This window comes from Lotus japonicus, chromosome 3, assembly GCF_012489685.1.
Source record: "Lotus japonicus ecotype B-129 chromosome 3, LjGifu_v1.2".
Classification (NCBI taxonomy): Eukaryota; Viridiplantae; Streptophyta; class Magnoliopsida; order Fabales; family Fabaceae; genus Lotus; species Lotus japonicus.
Window position 1 is genome coordinate 43917142 of NC_080043.1, and position 18943 is coordinate 43936084.

The following is an 18943-nucleotide window of genomic DNA, read 5'->3' on the forward strand; positions in this document are numbered from 1 at the left end:
AATTATTTTTCATATTGTAGGATATGTAGATTGTGGTGAAATGAATATGCCATGCAAGTATTGCGGGGCCATCTTTTGGTATTAAGAAAGAGCTGAGAAAAGTAGACAATCTAAGACTCCTGATTTTTCAATGTGTTGTATGAAAGGAAAAATTGCTTCGCCATAATTAAAAGAGTCTCTTGAATTGTTATGGAACTTGCTAACTGGCATTCATCAAAGGAGTAAACATTTCTTAGAACACATTCGATCATATAATAGTATATTTGCTTTCACCTCTATTGGTGGAAAGGTTGATGGAAGTATAAATGATGGTCGTGGGCCTCCCCAATTCATTGTCAGTGGTCAAAATTACCATCGTATCGTAAGTTTGCTCCATGATGATGGAGATAGACCGAAGTTTGCCCAATTATATATATGATACACAAAATGACATTGACAATAGAATGAATCATTTCAGGTATTTGTGTTAGTTCATGATATTTAATATTTAATTGTTTAATTTAAACTTATAGTAGATTATTATGTTTGCATATATAGTTTTAGTACAATTACGTGTTTTGTAATAGATTCGATCAAGGTACCTCGCTAGACCCAGATTTAGTGAAGGACCTGATGAAGAAAATACTTTGGTTAAAACTTTTAGAAGGGTACGTGACTGTGTAGGAGTTGTTGAAAATGTCGTGTTGAGGTTATTCAGGAATCGTGCACATGATGCACGAATGTACAATCTACCAAGTGTTGATGAGGTTGCGGATTTGATCGTTGGTGATTTTGATTGTTCCGGTTGTGGTCGTGATATTATCCTGCGCACACATGGTGGTTCTTTCCAAAGAATTACCGAAGATCATGCGTCATTTCTTCCTCTACAATACCCTTTAATTTTCCCATATGGTGAAGATGGGTACAGTGATAACATCAAATTCCGCTCAACTACAGATGATGAGATATCCCGAAAAACAAAACATATTTCTTTAAGAGAGTAGGTAGCATTTAGATTGCAGGAGAGAGAATTTGAATGGAAGAGGATAACTTTATGTCGTATACTTTTCCAACAATTCGTTGTTGATTGCTACTCAATAATTGAAGCAAATAGATTGTCCTTCTTACGCTACAACCAGGACACAATTCGAAACCATTTTCTTTCTGGAATAGAAGAAGCAATTGGCCGTGGTGACACCAATTCTTCTACAATAGGGCAAAGGATTATCCTTCCAGCATCATTTATTGGTGGTCTTCGTTACATGTTTAATAATTGTCAGGATGCAATGACAATTTGCTGAAAGTTTGGATATCCTGACCTATTCTTGACAATGACGTGTAATTCCAAGTGGCCTGAGATTGAAAGTCACGTTGTTGCCAATAGGTTTTTTTTTTGGATAAAAAAATGTTAATGGTTAGTTGTTAGTAAGTTAGAAAATCCCTTCAAATTTCCCTTACAGGAATCGAACCCTGGACCTTTTCAAATATTGCCAATGGGTTATGTGCACATGATTGACCAGATATAGCATGCCGGGTATTTCACATGAAGTTAGATCAGATCATGGCAGATTTCAAGAAGGGAAACTTCTTTGGAAAAGTAATTGCAGGTATATTGTACTAAATATTCATTTTCTAACCTCATTGTTATAACACTGTATAATCATGTATTAGAATGTTGTTTCTTCACTAGGAATGTACACCATAGAGTTTCAGAAGAGAGGTTTACCGCGTGCCCATATTTTGTTATGGCTTCATGATGATGACAAATTGAATTCACTTGAGATGATTGATTTTGTCATTAGCGCTGAACTACCAGATCCAATACTATATCCAAAGTTGTACGGGGTTGTTTCCAATTATATGGTTCATGGACCATGTGGTGTTAGCGGGAATCAATCACCTTGCATGAAGAATGGTCGTTGTTCAAAGTTATTTCCTAAAAAATATGAAGCAGTTACGTCTTTTGATAGTGATGGGTATCCCGTGTATAGAAGAAGAAACACAGGTGTTACAACCACTAGAAGAGGAGTACAATTGGATAATCAGTTTGTTGTTCCCTACAATCCAAAGTTGCTCATAAAATATCGGGCTCACATCGACATTAAGTACTACAATAAATCAAATTCCATTAAATACTTATTCAAGTATATTAATAAGGGAGTTGATAGGGTTACCATGTCTATGGCTGTTGGTGGAATTCGTAGTAGAGAAAAATGTGATGTTGATGTTGATGAGATCAAACAATACTATGATTGCAGATATCTTTCTCCTTGTGACTCTGTACGGAGGATATTCTCCTTGTGAGAAATGTCCACCAGTAAAACATTTTTTCTTTCATTTGCCTAAAAAACAGGTTGTCATCTTCAACGATGATGAACTTATTGAAGATGTGCTCGCAAGAAACAAAGGAAAGGCGATCATGTTTATTACTTGGATGGAAGAAAATAAGAAATATATTGAAGGAAAAATGTTGAAATATGATGAGTATCTAGAGTCATTTGTCTATGAAGATGACAAAAAGGAGTGGCGTCCGAGAAAAAGTGGATTTAGCATTGGAATAATTAACTTTGTACCTCCAGGTACTGGAGAGTTATATTACTTGAGACTCCTATTGAATGTGCAACGAGGGTGTACAAGCTTTGAGGACTTGAGGACTATCAAGTCTAACACATATAATACATTTTGAGATGCATGCGCTTGTTTAGGTATGCTCAGTGATGACCGCGAGTTCATTGGATGGTTAAGGGAGTTGTCGATTATAGCATCCGGTCGATTATAGCATCCGGTCACCACTTAAGAGACTCATTTGTTTGGCTTTTACTAGCAAATACGATGACCAATCCAGTAAATGTTTGGGAACAGACTTGGAAGATTCTTGCGATTGGCATTGTGTATGAGTTGAGGAAACTACATAACAATTCAGGTATAGTTAATTCTCTTGATTTTTAATGTTAAAAATGTACCCTAACATTATTTGATTTGATTTTTCTTTTTTTTTTTCTTTTTAAGAATTCGAAGTGGAGGATAATAGATTCAAATATCTTTGCATGTTGGAAATTGAGAAAGTGCTTTTAGCTAATGGGAAATCGTTGAAGGCCTTCCACGGTTTGATATTTATTGATCCTTCTATATTAAATGAGTATGAAAATTTTTTGCTCTTTAATGAACTTAATTTTGATGTTGATGAGATGGGACGCTGCATGCTGATTGTCTTCATAAGTTAAATAGAGGACAACTCAAAGTATATGATGAGAAAATTACTGCAGTCAAGGGGTGGATGGTGGGTTCTTCTTTGTACATGATTATGGTGGAACTGGCAAGACTTTCCTCTAGAAAACTCTCACTTATAAGTTGAGATTTGAAAAACAAATTGTGTTAAATGTTGCTTCCAGTGGAATAGCATTTCTTCTACTCCCAGGTGGTAGGACTTCGCATTCTATGTTTTCCATTCCACTAAATTTGAATGAAGATTCATGTTGTGGTATAGTGCAAGGTAGCCCTAAGGCTGAGCTACTTCTGGCAGCAAGTCTTATCATATGGGATGAGGCTCCCATGGTGAACAAGTATGCTTTTGAGGCACTTGATAGGATGTTAAGAGACATTATGAGGTTCCAAGGGTTGGAAAATTCAGAAAAACCTTTTGGTGGAAAGGTAGTTGTTTTAGGAGGAGATTTTAGACAAATACTTCTTGTTATTCCCAAAGGAAGTAGAGCAAATATAGTTATGTCTACTATTAACTCCTCTAGGTTGTGGCGATTCTGTAAGGTCCTTACACTAACTAAAAACATGAGGTTGTTCTCCAACACAAATAATGAATTTTCGAGTGATCTTCATGAGTTTGCTCAATGGGTACTTGACATTGGTGATGGAAACTTGGGAGATCATGATGATGGTGAGTCCAATGTCTTGGTTGCTGAAGACTTGGTTCTTAATCAATCTTCTAATCCAATTGCTGATATTGTTTATTCCACGTATCCCAACATAATTGAGAATATCCACTCTGTCAGATGATCTTTCGTCGTCGTTCTTCTGTTCTTCAGACGATGTTCCTTGCTTTAGTCATTCTTCTTTATTTCAGAAGATCTATATGTTTAGCTCATTCTTCTTTTCCTTCTTTCTATTGGTCATTCTTCTTTTCCTTCTTTCTATTGGTCATTCTGAACTTTGACGATAACCCATGACCAAACACTTATTTCTTCTTCTTCTTAGGAAATGGATTGTCTTGAAGTGTGTTGCCTGAATAAGATAGGCTTTTGTAGGTGTAGACAATAAGCTTGATTCCATTTCTCAATTTCTTGTAAGAGAGAGAAAGAGGAAACTTGATCTTGTTGTTGTTGTACTTGTTTCCTTGATCAAGGTGCTATATAGTATATCACTTGATTTCTTTCACTTGAATTTCTCCTTTAGCTTGTCAGAGATATATCTTCAATTTGAACATGGTTCTCATTCTCTAAATATTGCTTCAGTTGTTCAGTCCTTAAAATAGACGATGGAGGTAGACGTTGAGTGCTGTTTTCTCAGACGATCTGAAAGCTTCGGTTGATCTTGCATGAGTTGTTATAAAGCTTTGACTTTTCTTCTCAAGACAGTCTTGATGCTTTGGGTCCAGGGCCGGTCCCAACATTTTGGAGGCACTGAGTTAATAATAAAAATGGACCCCTAATTTTTTTTTTTGAGAAAATTTAATAGGTACTCTAAGCCAAAAAAAAGGCCTTTTACAGCGCTTCGGACCTCTCGCCGCTGTTAAATAGTATACAGCGGTACGAAGCGCTGCAAAAGATTGACTATTTACAGCGCTTTTTTAAGTACAAACGCTGTAAAAAGCATTCAAATTTTTTTTTTGGGCCCCTTCTTTTTTGGAGGCCCTGGGCTGTGGGCCTGCTTGCACAGGCCCAGGGCCGGCCCTGTTTGGGTCTATATGTGTATCCTGTCTTGTGTCTTGATCGTTCGTCTCTTCTCTTGCTCAGACGATGTGGCATATTTGGCTTTCTTTGCTTTTACCGTCTGCCCTTGTTGCTTTGATCTTTCTCATCTTTTGAGTTGATCGTCTTCTTGCATAGTCTTATACTTTGAATATCAGACGAGACGATGAGGGATGTGAATCATAAGTGTCGTTTTCTTGAAATGTAATTCATGTAAAGCTTTAAGCATAACACTTATACTTTTGAAAATTGTTATCATTCAAAATATGATAAACGATATATATAGCATTTGAACTTAACAATCTTATCATTAGTTTTTTCTAGAGTTACTTCTCTGTTAGATGCAACAGATATGGTAAGTAGCTAACAATGCGAGATATAGAGAAGAAACACAATGAGATATTGGTGGGTTGTTCTATGGTGTTTTGGTGTGCGGGTGGGTCTTAATTTTGGAGTAAATGCTGGCTGGGAGTGAGTTTTTAGGTAGCAGGTTATATTATGTTTTGAAAAGGAATCTGTGTTCTGCTCTTGTTGGGATGCATTATGGGTTTTGGTTTATATGTGTTGGATATGTTGCTTTTGTATTGGCAAGGAGTAATTAAATGGCTTTGTGGGTTTTAGTTGCACTCGGTTGTTTTTTTTCTTTGATGGGTTTTTTTTTTTTTTTTTTTTAATGAAGGGAATCACAGGAGTGGTTTGGCTCTTCTCCTTGTGTTGGGTTTGAGGTAGGTTTTTGGTAGAGAGGATTCTTGTTCTTTTTGCTCTTTGCAGGAAAAGTTTCGCAGAATCTTTTGCTGCTGCTATGAGGATGTAAAGAGAGATGGAGTGCCAATGGTTCTTTTGGGTTGGCATATGGAGGAAGTTAAATATGGTGATTATTGGAATGGCTTGGTGGCATTCTCGAATGGATAGCTAGTTTTGCATTTTGGCTTTGGTTACTGTTAGATGTTGGTTTGGTTTCATTTGGATGTAAAGGACCAATTTGGGTTTGCTTGTTGACATTTATGTGTTAAAGGTTCTCTAGAGTATGTGATACTCTTTTTCCTTCATTAGATTTTTATTCCAATTGAGTTTTTTCTAATATGGTTTTAATGAGACTCATTTTTAGGGTATGCCTATCTTGAGGGTGGGCTGGTTTTTTTTATGGGTTTCATGTGAGTTTGTTCTCATGAAATTTTCTCTATCAATAATATATTATTTTGGTGTAAATTTTTTTTTATAAAGTTAAAGAGAATATTTGGTTCAAGATGAATATTTATGACGTAAGGCCAAGAAAAGATGGTAAAACGATGACATAAAAATTTGTATATATTAGGACTTGAAACAAAGCATTATTAACTGCTTACCGACAGTTATCTTTTGTGACCTTAGTTACAGAGTTTAGGAGTTCTATACTGCAAATTATTAAACTACTCAAGACAACTTTTTAACCAGCATAGAACATATTTTATGGTTAGTCATTTATCACTTAGTACGAGATTCGTCACTTACTATTGGCCGTGGATAAACTTAGGCTTAAAAAAATTAGACCTCAATCATTTTCCCAAGTGCTCATTTCCTTTCTTTTCTAATACTGTGTATCTTGCTGGCTGAATGAATTCCCAACCTCCAAATTTAGTGGAGCAAGGACAGGTGTTGAAGAAAATACGGTGACAGCAAACCCATTCACATGATCATTGAATGTTGTAAAACTTTTACCGGTTTGTAGCACACTCACAATGCCTACTTTTTTCTTTTCACTTTATTGCTTTGATAGCTGGTAACATTCCCAGATTATAACTAAAGTAACATGGTATGGATATAAAACAATCCATTCACATGAAGTAAAGGAAAAATTTCATTGCCAGCTTGATAAATGAATGATTTTGATGATGCCACAAAAGTCCAAGTGTTTCCACTCAAGATAAAGTCAGAGAGTCTGAAAGCCATTTTTGATAGGATTTGTTCAATCGCCAACTTATGCTTTCAATTAAAAACATGCTAAAAGGGTAAAATGTCACAACCTGGGGTCCATGGTAGTTCATTTTAACTCAAAAAAGAAACTATTATGAACAGGCAAAATAGATGGTAGGCCTTCTTCATGTCAAACTATTCATGATGAGAAGTACCTTGTTTTTCAAAAAGTTGCTTGAGCATCTTGTACTTTTCTTCATATCATCCTTTTCAGTGATCTTAGTCCCACTCTTCCAGGAATGAGACAAGAACTTTGAACTTACATTGCTTGTATCATAGAAGTTTGAAAGTTTGGTTCATGAGAGCAGTGTTGAAGATGAAGTTGTGAACAGTTACAGTGAACAAAGTTTGAAGAATTTTGGCCCAGTCTAGAAAATGTGAAACTTGATTGATTTCTTCTCAGAAGCCAGAATACTGCAAAGCACTACTAGAATTACTGTGAGATTCTCTCCTCGTTTCTTTTTATGAGCCTTGTTTCATTTATGGTGAAAAATGCTAGATTTGAACATTTAATGCAGGAATCGTTCAGTTTGTCCTCATATTTCATATTCTACAATTTTAGATTATGACAAGTTTTTAGCTAATTTTGGCTTTTTATTTGTTTTTTTTTAATTTATTGTCTCCAGGTTCTTGAAATTTTGGCATCAGTTTACAACACCAAATGAGGAAATCCGTTGTTATAGCCATTTCCATAACCATATGCTTCATTGCTTTTGTCATATCCAAGATTTTAATCTCAGTCCTCATCTATAAAAGATGGAGAAGAAAGCAAATGATTTATGAAGATGGTTACACAGGTATGGCAATACAGAGGAAAAAAGGAGTGGCTTCTGCATCAAGATCCTCTCATGTGTAAACTCATGTTGAAATTTTGTATCTATCTATCTATCTATCTGTTCATTTGTATTAAATAGGTCAGACGTTTGTAATATTTATGCAAAGAGAGATAGACACAATGTTTCACTTCACGTTCTCATGTGACATGAGAGTTGAGATGATCCTAATCCTGTGTATTCTACTTTACTAACATTCATTGATTATTGATTGGATGATACAGGGGGAAAGATGGTGATATTTAGGTCTTCAGTGCTTAAATCTCTGAAATCTGATACGGTGTTAAAGAAGACACAGAAACTGAACAACAAGGACATCATTGGGTGTGGTGGTTATGGTGTGGTTTATGAACTAAAGCTGAATGAGTCCACAGCCTTTGCTGTGAAGAGGCTAAACCGTGGAACTGCAGAGAGGGATAAAGGTTTTGAGAGAGAGTTGGAAGCAATGGCAGATATAAAACACCGCAACATTGTGACTCTTCATGGATATTACACAGCACCACACTACAATCTTCTCATCTATGAGCTAATGCCCAATGGAAGTTTGGATACCTTTTTGCATGGTATCTATTTGTTAGTTTTTACATTGCATTCTAATAGTTCTTAGTAGGAGTCAAAAAGGGCATGAAACGAAAGAAAATCATGAACATTTGCAAAATAAATAGCCATTTCATATCTGTTAAGGCCACACATTGAGTTGATTGTAAAGAGTAGAGCAAACCTCACCCCTGACCTAGTTTTTCAGGTATAAATATTAGAGACACCCATGTATGGGCCCACCACATATGTTTATTTCTTTAAATTCACACTGTAGATGTCCAACCATGGGTGTGAGTAGGTGTGTTAAGGTCTGACATTACACTGAGTTTACTTTTTTGGTAGTGCTAGGCATAACCTCAATTCTAAGAATATCTTCTGATGCAGTATATAGTTTTAGCTGTTGACCCTCTTTTCTTCCCATTTTTGCTCTAACTAAGTATAGTGAGAAGCTAAGTTGGCGGAAATGATGGACTTCTTTTGTTATAATGATTATTGAACTTCTTTTTCTAATAGCAAAGTTGAAAATGGTGCAGGGAGATCAATGGACAAGAAGGTTTTAGATTGGTCAACCAGATACAAAATAGCTGTAGGTGCAGCAAGAGGAATATCATATCTCCACCATGATTGCATCCCCCACATTATCCACAGAGACATCAAGTCAAGTAACATATTGCTGGATCAGAATTTAGAGGCTCGTGTTTCTGATTTTGGATTAGCCACGTTGATGGAACCAAACAAAACTCATGTTTCAACAATTGTTGCAGGAACTTTTGGATACTTGGCACCTGGTATGGTATAGATACAACTAGCCTAAACACAGTTTTTCTACCTTCCATACTACTTTTATGTGTTGCAAATTTGATTGTTGTTGTTTGTGTGCAGAATATTTTGATACAGGAAGAGCAACATTTAAAGGGGATGTTTACAGCTTTGGAGTTGTGTTACTGGAGCTTTTAACAGGGAAAAAACCCAGTGATGAAACATTTATGGAAGAGGGAACCAAGCTTGTCACATGGGTAAGAAAGGAATACTTGGAGATTGTTTTCTTTGATATTGTTCATCAGAAAAGTTTTAGATCAATAATCTATATAGTATATAACTCAATTTTTAAACAAGTATCATTTATCAACTATAGCATTCTCAGTTCTCACATTGATTTCATAAATTCATAGTTTGAATGGCAGAATAAAGCATATCATCATTCTATTCAAATTTAAACGTTAGAAATCATAGAGTTTTAAATCAGCAGAACCAAGGAAACCAAAAAACATAGAAGCATGAGCTTTGAATGTAAATCCATAAGCCTAAGGAAGAGTTTATTGAGTTTATGTTATAGTTTAAAGCCTTATGCAAGTGTTTGCAGAGCCCTTGTAATAGTAGCTTATGACCTACTTATAAACTGTTTTGAGCTTATATTTATAAGCTTCCTACATATAGCAAGTTTTCAACTTACTTTAATACACTTATTATCATAAGTGTTTAATTAAGATATTTACCCAAACATACCCAAATCTATACACAGCTGGACTACGGGTAAGGAGTGCTAACACCATTTCAAGACATCCGCTCCTACTCGATAAAATTCATGAGGATCTCACTAAATTGGGAGTCAATCAACAAATTAGGAGTGAGACACATATAATTAAGAGACTGTTATAAAGTGAATAATCACCCCAATAATTCCCCTAGCTGGAGCAGTAAAATAATACATCTCTATTGACAATTAAAATGGAGCAAAATTATGATTTTTATGACAGCTACCAGCCAGCCAATTAAAATAGAACAAGATTTTCTAGCTCAACTAATATTACTTAAATTCTGGACATATCTTTGGAATGAGGACTAACTTCCAATGATTCTGATACTAATGGTATCAGGTGAAGGCTGTTGTTCGAGAGAAGAAGGAGGAGTTAGTTCTTGATAGTAGCTTAGGGTCTTGTCCGGAGCAAGATGTCAACAAGGTGTTCAACATTGCAATGATGTGTCTTGAAGCAGATCCCTTGATGAGGCCAACCATGGCTGAGGTTGTCCTCATGCTTGAGCAAACAGAACCAGAAAAACCAGTTACAGCATCCTCATGATCACTTCAAAAACCTCACTCTCAAGTTTCTGGAATACCATCTTACCAGAAGTGACGGAGGCATCACGAACAACAACAACAACAACAAAGTCTTTTTCTCAAGAGGATATGCTTAAGAGAGGTAAAAAAATAAGAATTATAAAAATATGCGGCAATTTGTTTAAATGCTAAATTTTGAAAAGAAAAGAAAAAAGGAAGGGGGCATTGAGATACAACTTACAAGAGGCGTTAATGTTCACTATGACATGAATGAATGATAGTATTCCAGTCACTAAGACAAAGTAGATGTAGATTTGGTTGAAGCACATGTATGAAGTGTTTGTTTCTAAGAGAGATAGCATAGCAGAATTGGTCACTGGACCAATTGAAATTGTTGGGTAGTGATTTTGAATTACATGCCAATTACAATGATCAAGTAGTTATCTTATCCATCCTTTGTATACAAATTTTAAATAAGGAAAAAGTTTCATTCAAACTCTATTTTCCGATACACTTGGTGAAAGGCAGGAACAAAAAATAGATAAATGAGAGATATGATAGATAATGTGATAGAAAAAAAAATACCAAGAACAAAAAATAGATAAATGAGAGATATGATAGATAATGTGATAGAAAAAAAAAATATAAAAAGATAAAGTGAGTGGAAATAAAATGGAACGGCATAAATCAAATCTCATTAAAAATGTATTTATGTTTAATTATTATTAGAATTAAATTAGGTTCTCACTTCTATTACCATTACACTCAAACTTCACTTATGACACATAAGCATGTATCTAGTGCTAAGCATGTAACTGCATAAAACTCCCTTCTTTCTCTACTCTGTAAGTTTTGTGCCTCCACTGATTTGCATCACTCATAAGGGTTTGATTAAGCCAAGGAATTATTGCTGTTTCTGTGTTCAAGTTCAAGGCCTCAACATTGACTTCACGGAAATTTATGCATTTTTTTTTTGCCTGCGGTAGCTAGCAATCTGTTTTGTCTCAATATGAAAAAATGTTATTCCATGTTAAGACGGATGCAAAATAAACTTATCCTTGGGGAACTTATAGGATATTGATTTTTTCTCATGAAGTTACACAAGCTTTTTACTGAATTTAATGTACGTACATGCATCTAAATAACTCATGGAATTAGGCAGAGCACTCGTAGGAGCCTAAATATAAGCTAGCATTGGATATTCATTGTGCACAGAGACAGAATTTTTAACTGGTTCAGAAAAAAATTATAATTTTGCTGAAAATAGTTTCAGCTTTCAGATCATTGTTGTAGGTTATGCTATTATGGAAACAAGATCAATAGATATGAATTGGAAAATGGTAGCAATCTGGGCTTTACCATTGTTTCTTTTCCTTGCACTATGATCTGCTGCTTAGTCCTTATTCATCATTTATCAACTTCACTAGAATTTGCAAGTGTGATGAGCTTTTTAATTACCATCTTATTTACTTGGATTTTTTTTAAACAAATGAGAATCCACGAAGCAATCTGGGGATTGGATTCAAGTTCTTTTAGGTGCTTTTAGTGAAAACATCTATGAGCGAATCTGAACTTTTTGATGAATAGAACAAAGTGTTCTTGGACTTTTGATTGAAAAGGAACCTGACTTCAAAGTTAAAATAATGAAAGAAGAAGAAATTGGAAACAAAGGCAGACTGAAAGAAAGATACAAATTGCATTGAATTGAATGTGATAGAGATAACTAGGCATAATATCCTATAGGATATTCTCTTTATTTATTATTTGCTTTATTTTGTAATATGACTTCGAATATTCTTAGCATATTCTGTACTTTTATTATTATAAATAATATTGTCTACCTCACACACAATTTGTGTTGTGGTGAGAGTTAACCAATCTTATAGAATGTACATATTGCAAAAGAAATGAAATGGGGTTCAAACTCTTAGTGCATCCGTATACCTGTTTGTCACTTTGTAGATGTATTGGACGTGTAGCTTTTAGGGATTTTTTCGAGTAGTAGATTGGGAACCCTTATTCCGATTACTCAAAACTAACTAAAACTACAAGTCTTCCGTGCGTCTAGTAGGCAACTTCTTCTAACTTCTCCTTCTAGCGCCTAAACTTTTCTTTGAAACTTGTTTCTCCGATCTGGTTGCAACGAGTAACCGCCCATCTCCTCGAGTAAAGTAACTTAGAGTTCATAGATCATCACACATGGATTCTTGGAAATCATGTATCTCGATCTTGGAAGTCATAGAACATCAAACAATGATTCTTGAAAATCATAGAGCTCGATCTTGGAAGACATAGATCATCAAATTTAGATCTTGGAAATCATAGATTGCTAAACAAAGATCTTGGAAACAAACGTGGCTATAAAATCATGGCGGGTAGAATCCAGTTATAAAAAGACCGCCAAAGAAGAATCATGGCAGACGAGTTACATTGAAGGCCCCAAAAAGAATTATGGAAAATGGGGGGATCATTAAAAAAGGCTCACCTAAGAGGTAACATTTTTACTTAAAATATTTTTGATGTAAAGGTGTTTACGTCGATTTTTGGTAAACAAATATCCTCTTAGTTCGACTAAAGGAAGTTTAGATTTCAGGGTCCTTTTGAGAAAACGCTTTGCCAAAGTGTAGTGTGTGAATAAATGTGTTTTCGACAACAACGAGCAACTCAAATGAAACTAGATGTTATTGAATACGAGTCGATTACAGAACAGTCAAACAAACTAAAATAGCATGAAAACTACATGAACTGCAGATTTCGACAAACAAACTACACAAAAGGACTGGAAATCAACAAGCTGAAATGCAGGGAAACTAAAGTGTTGGTTCTGCAACATACTCCTCCATCATCACGTTTCGCTCCTCGAGTCTCATTGATGCGGACATTAGAGCTTTCTGGTGAATTTTTCAGAGTTTAAGTTGGGAACCTCTTCTTCTGCTGCTACTTCCTCAATTTATAGTGTCCTTTCTTCGCACGTTCTTGGCGGTTTTCTTGAATGCATAATGGCTTCGTGGGTTTTGAATTTTGGCGCCATACCCCACGTTTAGCCGGTGGTCTTTGCGCACGTGACTCTATTGCCACGTGGATGGTTCTGAGTCGTGGGTGACCGTTGCTATTCGTGGCATCGTGGGTATATGCACGTGCTTGTAGTTGCTTGTTACTCGGTAACTGCCTCTTCTGTTAGGATGATCGAGATTTCTTCATCTGCTGAGTTTGTCGAGATATAGCTCTTACTAACTTGGCTTTGGGGGACACCATGTGCTGAGTCGCCGGTCTCGCCGTAACCCTTTCTGTCGAGAATATGCCTTTGCACCATGATGTCGAGAATCGTAGTACTTGTGATTTTTAGCTTAACAGTTGCCCCCCAAGAATGTTGGTTGTCGACTGCTTTAGCTTGGAGACACCAAGCATTTTTGATCGCAGCCGTTCGATTCTAACGATTCAAATACTTTGTGCTCTCGACCATTCGATCTTCAGGTCCAATCAGCAGCCATGACGTCTGAAGACTCCTCCACTAGCTGACAGTTATAGCCTTTTTAGGGCCATGATTTCCCCTATGCCACAAAGCTGAGAAGTGACATGAGTTCGCTAATAAAATAATCTTTTAGACTCCAAATTTTATAAATTCCTGCGCAATGTGGCCTGGGTTCCGTTTGCCCTTTTGCTTATAAATACCCTACTCACGGTCCTTGTTCAAACTTTACCTTTTCTCAAACCTTCAGCTTCTTCCCCCAAAGATCTCACTTCGTCTTCTTCCATTTTTCCTGGAATACCTTCCGTTTCCTTCAATGGCTTCCAATCCTGAGCAGACCATTCCGTTGGCCACTGAGCTTAAGCTGGATGAATCCAAGCGCGTGGCAATCCCGGAACCTCCCAACGAAGCAGAGAAGAGAGCTATCTGGAAATCCCAGGTACTCATTCCTTTCTCTGTTAATGGTACTTTACGCGCCATTTTGGGTCCTTTGAAAATAGTGAAGCATGATAGGCCCAATAGTCTTCCTGAAGAACATGAGTCATTTCACCCTAGTGTTAGGGGAGAGGAGCTTATTTTGGCATTCCAACCCTCTTACCGTATGCCATTTCTTGCTGACCCAAAACGAGCCTTTCGTTCAGCTCCTCCTAACCCCTCTGCTAACGACAAAGCCTACCTGAAATGGTTAGATAGGGTTGAGGAAGACAAGAGGCAACACTGGAAGGATGTCGGGATTTTAGACTTGATTCAGTTGCCGAGGTCGCAAATCTCGTATAACCCTGCTATGCTACTGAGTGCACTTTATTTTTGGGAGAGGTCTACTAATTGCCTCCACGTTCCCTTTGGCATGATTACTCCCACTCTCTTGGACGTTGCTGCCATTACTGGATTATGGCCCATTGGTGACGATTATCACTCTGCATCTGCAGCTGCTAACCCCATTTCCATTCCTACTGACAATATTTCGTTTAGTCGATTTATTAAGGACCATTGCGTCGACTGTGGTGAGGTGTCTGATGCTGAACATGTCGCTTTCTTGCTGTATTGGCTGTCTGCTTATGTTTTTTGCACCAAGTCTTTGCGTATACCTGCCAAGCTTTTGCCCTTAGCCAATCTACTTCACGAGGGTCGACAACTCGCTATGGCTAGGCTTGTCCTTGGCAACCTCTATCAAATGCTGAATGAAGCTGTCGAGGATATCCGGAATACCAAGACCGTCTCTCTGAATGCGGATGGACCTCTTTGGCTGTTTCAACTTTGGTTGAATGCAGTCTTCGAATCGCTTCTGCCGGCACAAGATAATCCTCCAACTGTTTCTAACACCAGGATTGATGCCCATAGGCTCGAGACCCTGACCCCTGCTTATGATGCGTCGAGTTTTGAAGCTGATTTCAGAAAGTATTTTACCATGTTTCTCGAGATGAAGCATTATCGTTCCAGTTTTTCTCCTTATAGCAAGGCTGTTCGTGGCCCTTTCTGGTTGAGGAATTCTTATCCTAATGCTTCTGATTCTGCATTGCCCAAAGAGCACCACATCACACTCTGGAGGACCCTCTTATCTCCTAGAGTCTTAACTGTAGGCTTTGCTAGTAGTGACTATACTCTATGTGGCTACAACCCTCAATTAGTTTCTCGACAGTTTGGGCTTAGCCAAGTTCTACCCAACACTTTGTTTGACAAGAGTCTAGTCCTGTACCCTGGAGCCATTAAGAGGGCTTCTGCTTTCGACACAACTGTTCATTTTTACAACAAGAAACTTCTCAACCTGAGCCCCTTCACTTACGCTCCTTCATATTATGCTACTAATGCTTTTAAAGCCTGGTGGTCTGAGTATTGGGCTCAGATTTCGAAGCCCCTCGTAGATTGTCTGCAATGCATGACAGATGCTTTTCTTTTGCAGAAGTAGGATCCGAAGAAGACCAAAGGTATGCACCTGGCAGAAATTCGATCCTTTCAAGAGTTCTTTGGTGTGGTATATTACCCAACTCTTCGCCTTCGAGATACGGTTGCAAAAGCAGCTCAGGTATTGAGGCAAAAATGAGAATTTAAAGCCAGAAAATCCAAGCTGGTTATTCCTCCTGGTGAGGAGGGTCTTTCTTTTGTTACTCGAAAAACTGGCTTTAGGTTCCCACCTTTGCCTACGAGTAGGTTTGCATTGGCCTTCCCACCGGTCCTACCCAAATGGGTTGACCATGTAAATATAAATGTGTTGGCCAATCAAGCTCTACCTCCTCGAAAGCGAGTGACTTGGACTAAGTACCATTTATGGAACTTTCCATATCATGTGCTCGTCGAAATCTTCAACCACATATCGCTGAACCTGCGTATTGGTCAAGGTAATACTTCGACTTGGCCTAGGTTTTTCTGTCTTACCTCTTAATTTTTCTTGTTGTTTACAGCTGAAGTCATTACCCAACTAGCTCCTCAAGTCGTTTCTCCAGTGGCTCATTCTTCTAAGGACAAGCCAGTCGTGATTGAGGATGATGATGATGATGATGAGGATGATAATGTCAGTCTCGCTGACAAGCTCAAGGTACTTTCCTCATGATTTTCCCCTTTCCTTTTCAATTTCTTTGGAATATGGACTAACGTATCTTTCGACAGAGTCGAAAAAGGAAACCCAAGCCTGCTGCTTCGGCTAGTCAGAAGAGGGCCAAGGGGGTTGGTGCTTCCACCACCAGTGGGGCTTCTAAGTTAGCATCTGATGCTCAACCGGAAGTCGATGGCAAAGAAGGTGGTGGCGACGCCTCCATTCAGGTATGTTCCCCGTTCTCGTGGGTACCTTGCGGCATTTTAACCTGTGATTTCTTAATCCGATTGTGTTTGTCCTTATTTTCAGGCTGATGTTCATGAGCATTCCATTTCCAATCCTCCATCTCGTGAGAATGCTCCAGCTCCCAAACCTGCAAAATCCAAAGCTGAAGGTGTCGAGAAACCTCCCAAGGCCGCATCCTCGGCTAAAAAGACCTCAACATCTGAAGGGAGGAGGAAGGTTAGGAGCAGATCTGGCCCTAAATCTCCCCATCGTTCCAAAAGCTCCACCAACTCAAGCCCTTCTAAGGAATCTACTTGCCAGGTATCTTTACATTTCTTTATGTTCTGCTGGTCCATCTATTGTGCATTTTACTTTATCGAAAAGGGCATTAAAGAGGTTTCTCTTGTAGGAAACTCAAGGTGCAACCTCTCCCATTCGCGAAGCAGAAACTCTTCCAGGAAAGGATGATACCCCTATGCCTCCTCCAAAATCGTCTGCCACCATGCAACCTTCGCCTCAAGCCAAGGGTGGCTCTTCGTCTCATGTGTCTAGTGAAAAACTTGACACTTTGTTCGAGGAGGACCCGTTGGCAGCTTTGGATGGCTTTCTCGATGGCACCTTAAACTTGGATTCTCCACCCCATCAAGCTGATGCCACTGCTGAGACTGCTCAATCTAGTGGGGTGGCCAACTTTCAGCAAGTCGAGGAGAGTATGGGTCGGCTGAAGGCTATTGTTTTCGCCAGTGGGTTTCTCGACCAGGTCCAAACTGATCCTCAAGCGAGTCATGCTGCTAAGGAATTGCTCGTCTTCCTTCTTGGCCAAAAACTTGATTCTCATCGGGCTGCTGCTTTGGCCAACCTTCAATCTTTCTTAGTGGATGCTTCAGCCACTTTTCATCAAGTCAAGGACGTTGGCCAAGCTGTTAGCCTTAAGGAAGCAAAAGTCTCTTCTGGTAAAGCTCAAGTCGCAGCAATGAAAGAGGACTTCAAGAAATTCACTGCTAGGAAGGTTTTGATTGCAGATGAAATCTCTGAAGTCGACACTAAACTTGAGGAGCTGCATCGAGAGATTACCAGGTTGGAGAAAAAGCGAGCTGATTTGGTCGAGGAAGGCCCTGTTGTGAAGGCTCAGTTGGATGTGCTTACCAAGGACTCCAAGGCTCTGATCATTTCGACAAAGGATGTTATCAAGGAATTGGAGGTTGACCAGGCCGTGAAGAAGGATCTCGATGCCAAGATTGCCACCTTTGCTGATCGCTTGAATTCCTTTAAATTCCTGCTTTAAAACTTTATCTTATCAATATGTAATGATGGCACTATTTTAACCATGGCTTTCGATGCCGATTTGCATGTAATATTTCGACAGTGGTTTTGGCACGTAGGCCGTATAATTTGACGTTTAATTTGCCAAGTCTTTTCAGTTTCCACTACGCATTTATTCTGACGGCTATTCACTTATTGTTGCACCGTTCAAACTCCCTTGCACCCCCTTACGTAGTCGTTGCTTGGTTTCTGGGGAATGAACCCATTTATTGCAATCTTATATCACGTTTTCTTGATTCAATGTAAGTCTTTGTTCATTAAAGGCCAAAGCTATTCACGATGGTAGTGGTAATCTACATGGCCTGTAACCATAAGATGAAGAGTTGGCAACTGATCGCCATTAATTAATGCATTCCTTTGTGGTTATACTATAAATAGAGCGTTTTTGGTTACTTCTCTTCAGTAACTTCTTTAAACTCTCCCTTGCTTCTTTTCCAGAATTCTTTTCCTGCTCTTACAAACTCCTTCAGCCATGGCTAGCCGTCGTGTTCTCAACCAGATCCGGAGCTTGGCTTTTGATCAGGACCTATTCTGGGAGTTGCACTCTTTTCTTCCTTTGGCTGAAGAGCTTACGGGGCTCATTAACCAGCTTCTTTCGAGGAATATTATTGCCTCGGTAAGAATTCCTCTTCAGGAGTTCTTGAGCCTTCTGCGTGAAGCTGTACCCCTATACGAAGAACACCGGGAGCTTACTGCTCGAGTGTTCTTTGCTGAACACCAGATTGATGAGAAGATGGAGGAATTTGAAGCGTTGAAGGCTGCTCTGAGCCAGGCGGACCCCGAGGGGAGTGTGGGAGCTTTGAAAACCTTGGTGGACAAGCTTTCTTCCACTGCCCGTGAAGAGCTGAATATTCGACAGGAGAAATCGCGACTGGAATCCCAACAAGAGGATGTCTTGAGGCGCATGGAGCCTCTTAGGGCCAGATACAATAGTTATAGGGCCAATCCTCCCATTTAAAGTTTCTTTGCCATAGTTGTAATGCTCTATTCTACTTAATAAAACATTCGAGTTTGGAAATTTATTTTCTTTTACTTCCTTATTCGATGTTTATTTCATGCAATGTTGGCTTATACGTTTTTAAGTATTTGCCATTTATCGTCATTTTTCGA

General features: G+C 38.3%; 4 protein-coding genes across 4 annotated transcripts; all 4 read left to right on the forward strand.

Annotated features, from left to right (window-relative positions):
• Window positions 1-719: 719 nt before the first annotated feature.
• On the forward strand, window positions 720-2758 carry LOC130744206 (uncharacterized). The gene is made up of 6 exons (XM_057596398.1): window positions 720-979; window positions 1094-1254; window positions 1500-1586; window positions 1670-2259; window positions 2333-2558; window positions 2685-2758. Exons 1-6 carry the CDS (start codon window positions 720-722, stop codon window positions 2756-2758), a joined length of 1398 nt encoding a protein of 465 aa, XP_057452381.1.
• A 53-nt stretch (window positions 2759-2811) lies between these two features.
• LOC130744207 (uncharacterized) lies at window positions 2812-3990 on the forward strand. Its single transcript, XM_057596399.1, has 3 exons — window positions 2812-2902; window positions 2989-3084; window positions 3467-3990. Exons 1-3 carry the CDS (start codon window positions 2812-2814, stop codon window positions 3988-3990), a joined length of 711 nt encoding a protein of 236 aa, XP_057452382.1.
• Window positions 3991-6943: 2953 nt separating this feature from the next.
• On the forward strand, window positions 6944-10488 carry LOC130742934 (receptor-like serine/threonine-protein kinase At1g78530). The gene is made up of 6 exons (XM_057595038.1): window positions 6944-7292; window positions 7481-7651; window positions 7912-8250; window positions 8761-9015; window positions 9110-9243; window positions 10105-10488. Exons 2-6 carry the CDS (start codon window positions 7516-7518, stop codon window positions 10306-10308), a joined length of 1068 nt encoding a protein of 355 aa, XP_057451021.1. The 5' UTR covers window positions 6944-7292; window positions 7481-7515; the 3' UTR covers window positions 10309-10488.
• A 4114-nt stretch (window positions 10489-14602) lies between these two features.
• Window positions 14603-18141, forward strand: LOC130744208 (uncharacterized). Its single transcript, XM_057596400.1, has 6 exons — window positions 14603-14759; window positions 16155-16288; window positions 16360-16512; window positions 16595-16681; window positions 16920-17270; window positions 18097-18141. Exons 1-6 carry the CDS (start codon window positions 14603-14605, stop codon window positions 18139-18141), a joined length of 927 nt encoding a protein of 308 aa, XP_057452383.1.
• Window positions 18142-18943: the final 802 nt, after the last annotated feature.

What these genes read in the sequence shown, in the direction of transcription:
- LOC130744206 (XM_057596398.1), top strand. Translation starts at nt 720, where the DNA reads ATGTACAATCTACCAAGTGTTGATGAGGTTGCGGATTTGATCGTTGGT. An exon ending in AAACATATTTCTTTAAGAGA is followed by an intron (nt 980 to 1,093) that starts GTAGGTAGCATT and finishes TGAAGCAAATAG; the next exon opens with ATTGTCCTTCTTACGCTACA. An exon ending in AATTAACTTTGTACCTCCAG is followed by an intron (nt 2,559 to 2,684) that starts GTACTGGAGAGT and finishes GCGCTTGTTTAG; the next exon opens with GTATGCTCAGTGATGACCGC.
- LOC130744207 (XM_057596399.1), top strand. Translation starts at nt 2,812, where the DNA reads ATGACCAATCCAGTAAATGTTTGGGAACAGACTTGGAAGATTCTTGCG. An exon ending in GAAACTACATAACAATTCAG is followed by an intron (nt 2,903 to 2,988) that starts GTATAGTTAATT and finishes TTTCTTTTTAAG; the next exon opens with AATTCGAAGTGGAGGATAAT. An exon ending in ATCGTTGAAGGCCTTCCACG is followed by an intron (nt 3,085 to 3,466) that starts GTTTGATATTTA and finishes GTTGTGGTATAG; the next exon opens with TGCAAGGTAGCCCTAAGGCT.
- LOC130742934 (XM_057595038.1), top strand. Translation starts at nt 7,516, where the DNA reads ATGAGGAAATCCGTTGTTATAGCCATTTCCATAACCATATGCTTCATT. An exon ending in TTATGAAGATGGTTACACAG is followed by an intron (nt 7,652 to 7,911) that starts GTATGGCAATAC and finishes TGGATGATACAG; the next exon opens with GGGGAAAGATGGTGATATTT. An exon ending in GAACCAAGCTTGTCACATGG is followed by an intron (nt 9,244 to 10,104) that starts GTAAGAAAGGAA and finishes TAATGGTATCAG; the next exon opens with GTGAAGGCTGTTGTTCGAGA.
- LOC130744208 (XM_057596400.1), top strand. Translation starts at nt 14,603, where the DNA reads ATGATTACTCCCACTCTCTTGGACGTTGCTGCCATTACTGGATTATGG. An exon ending in GTGGCGACGCCTCCATTCAG is followed by an intron (nt 16,513 to 16,594) that starts GTATGTTCCCCG and finishes CCTTATTTTCAG; the next exon opens with GCTGATGTTCATGAGCATTC. An exon ending in CAAAATCCAAAGCTGAAGGT is followed by an intron (nt 16,682 to 16,919) that starts GTCGAGAAACCT and finishes TTTCTCTTGTAG; the next exon opens with GAAACTCAAGGTGCAACCTC.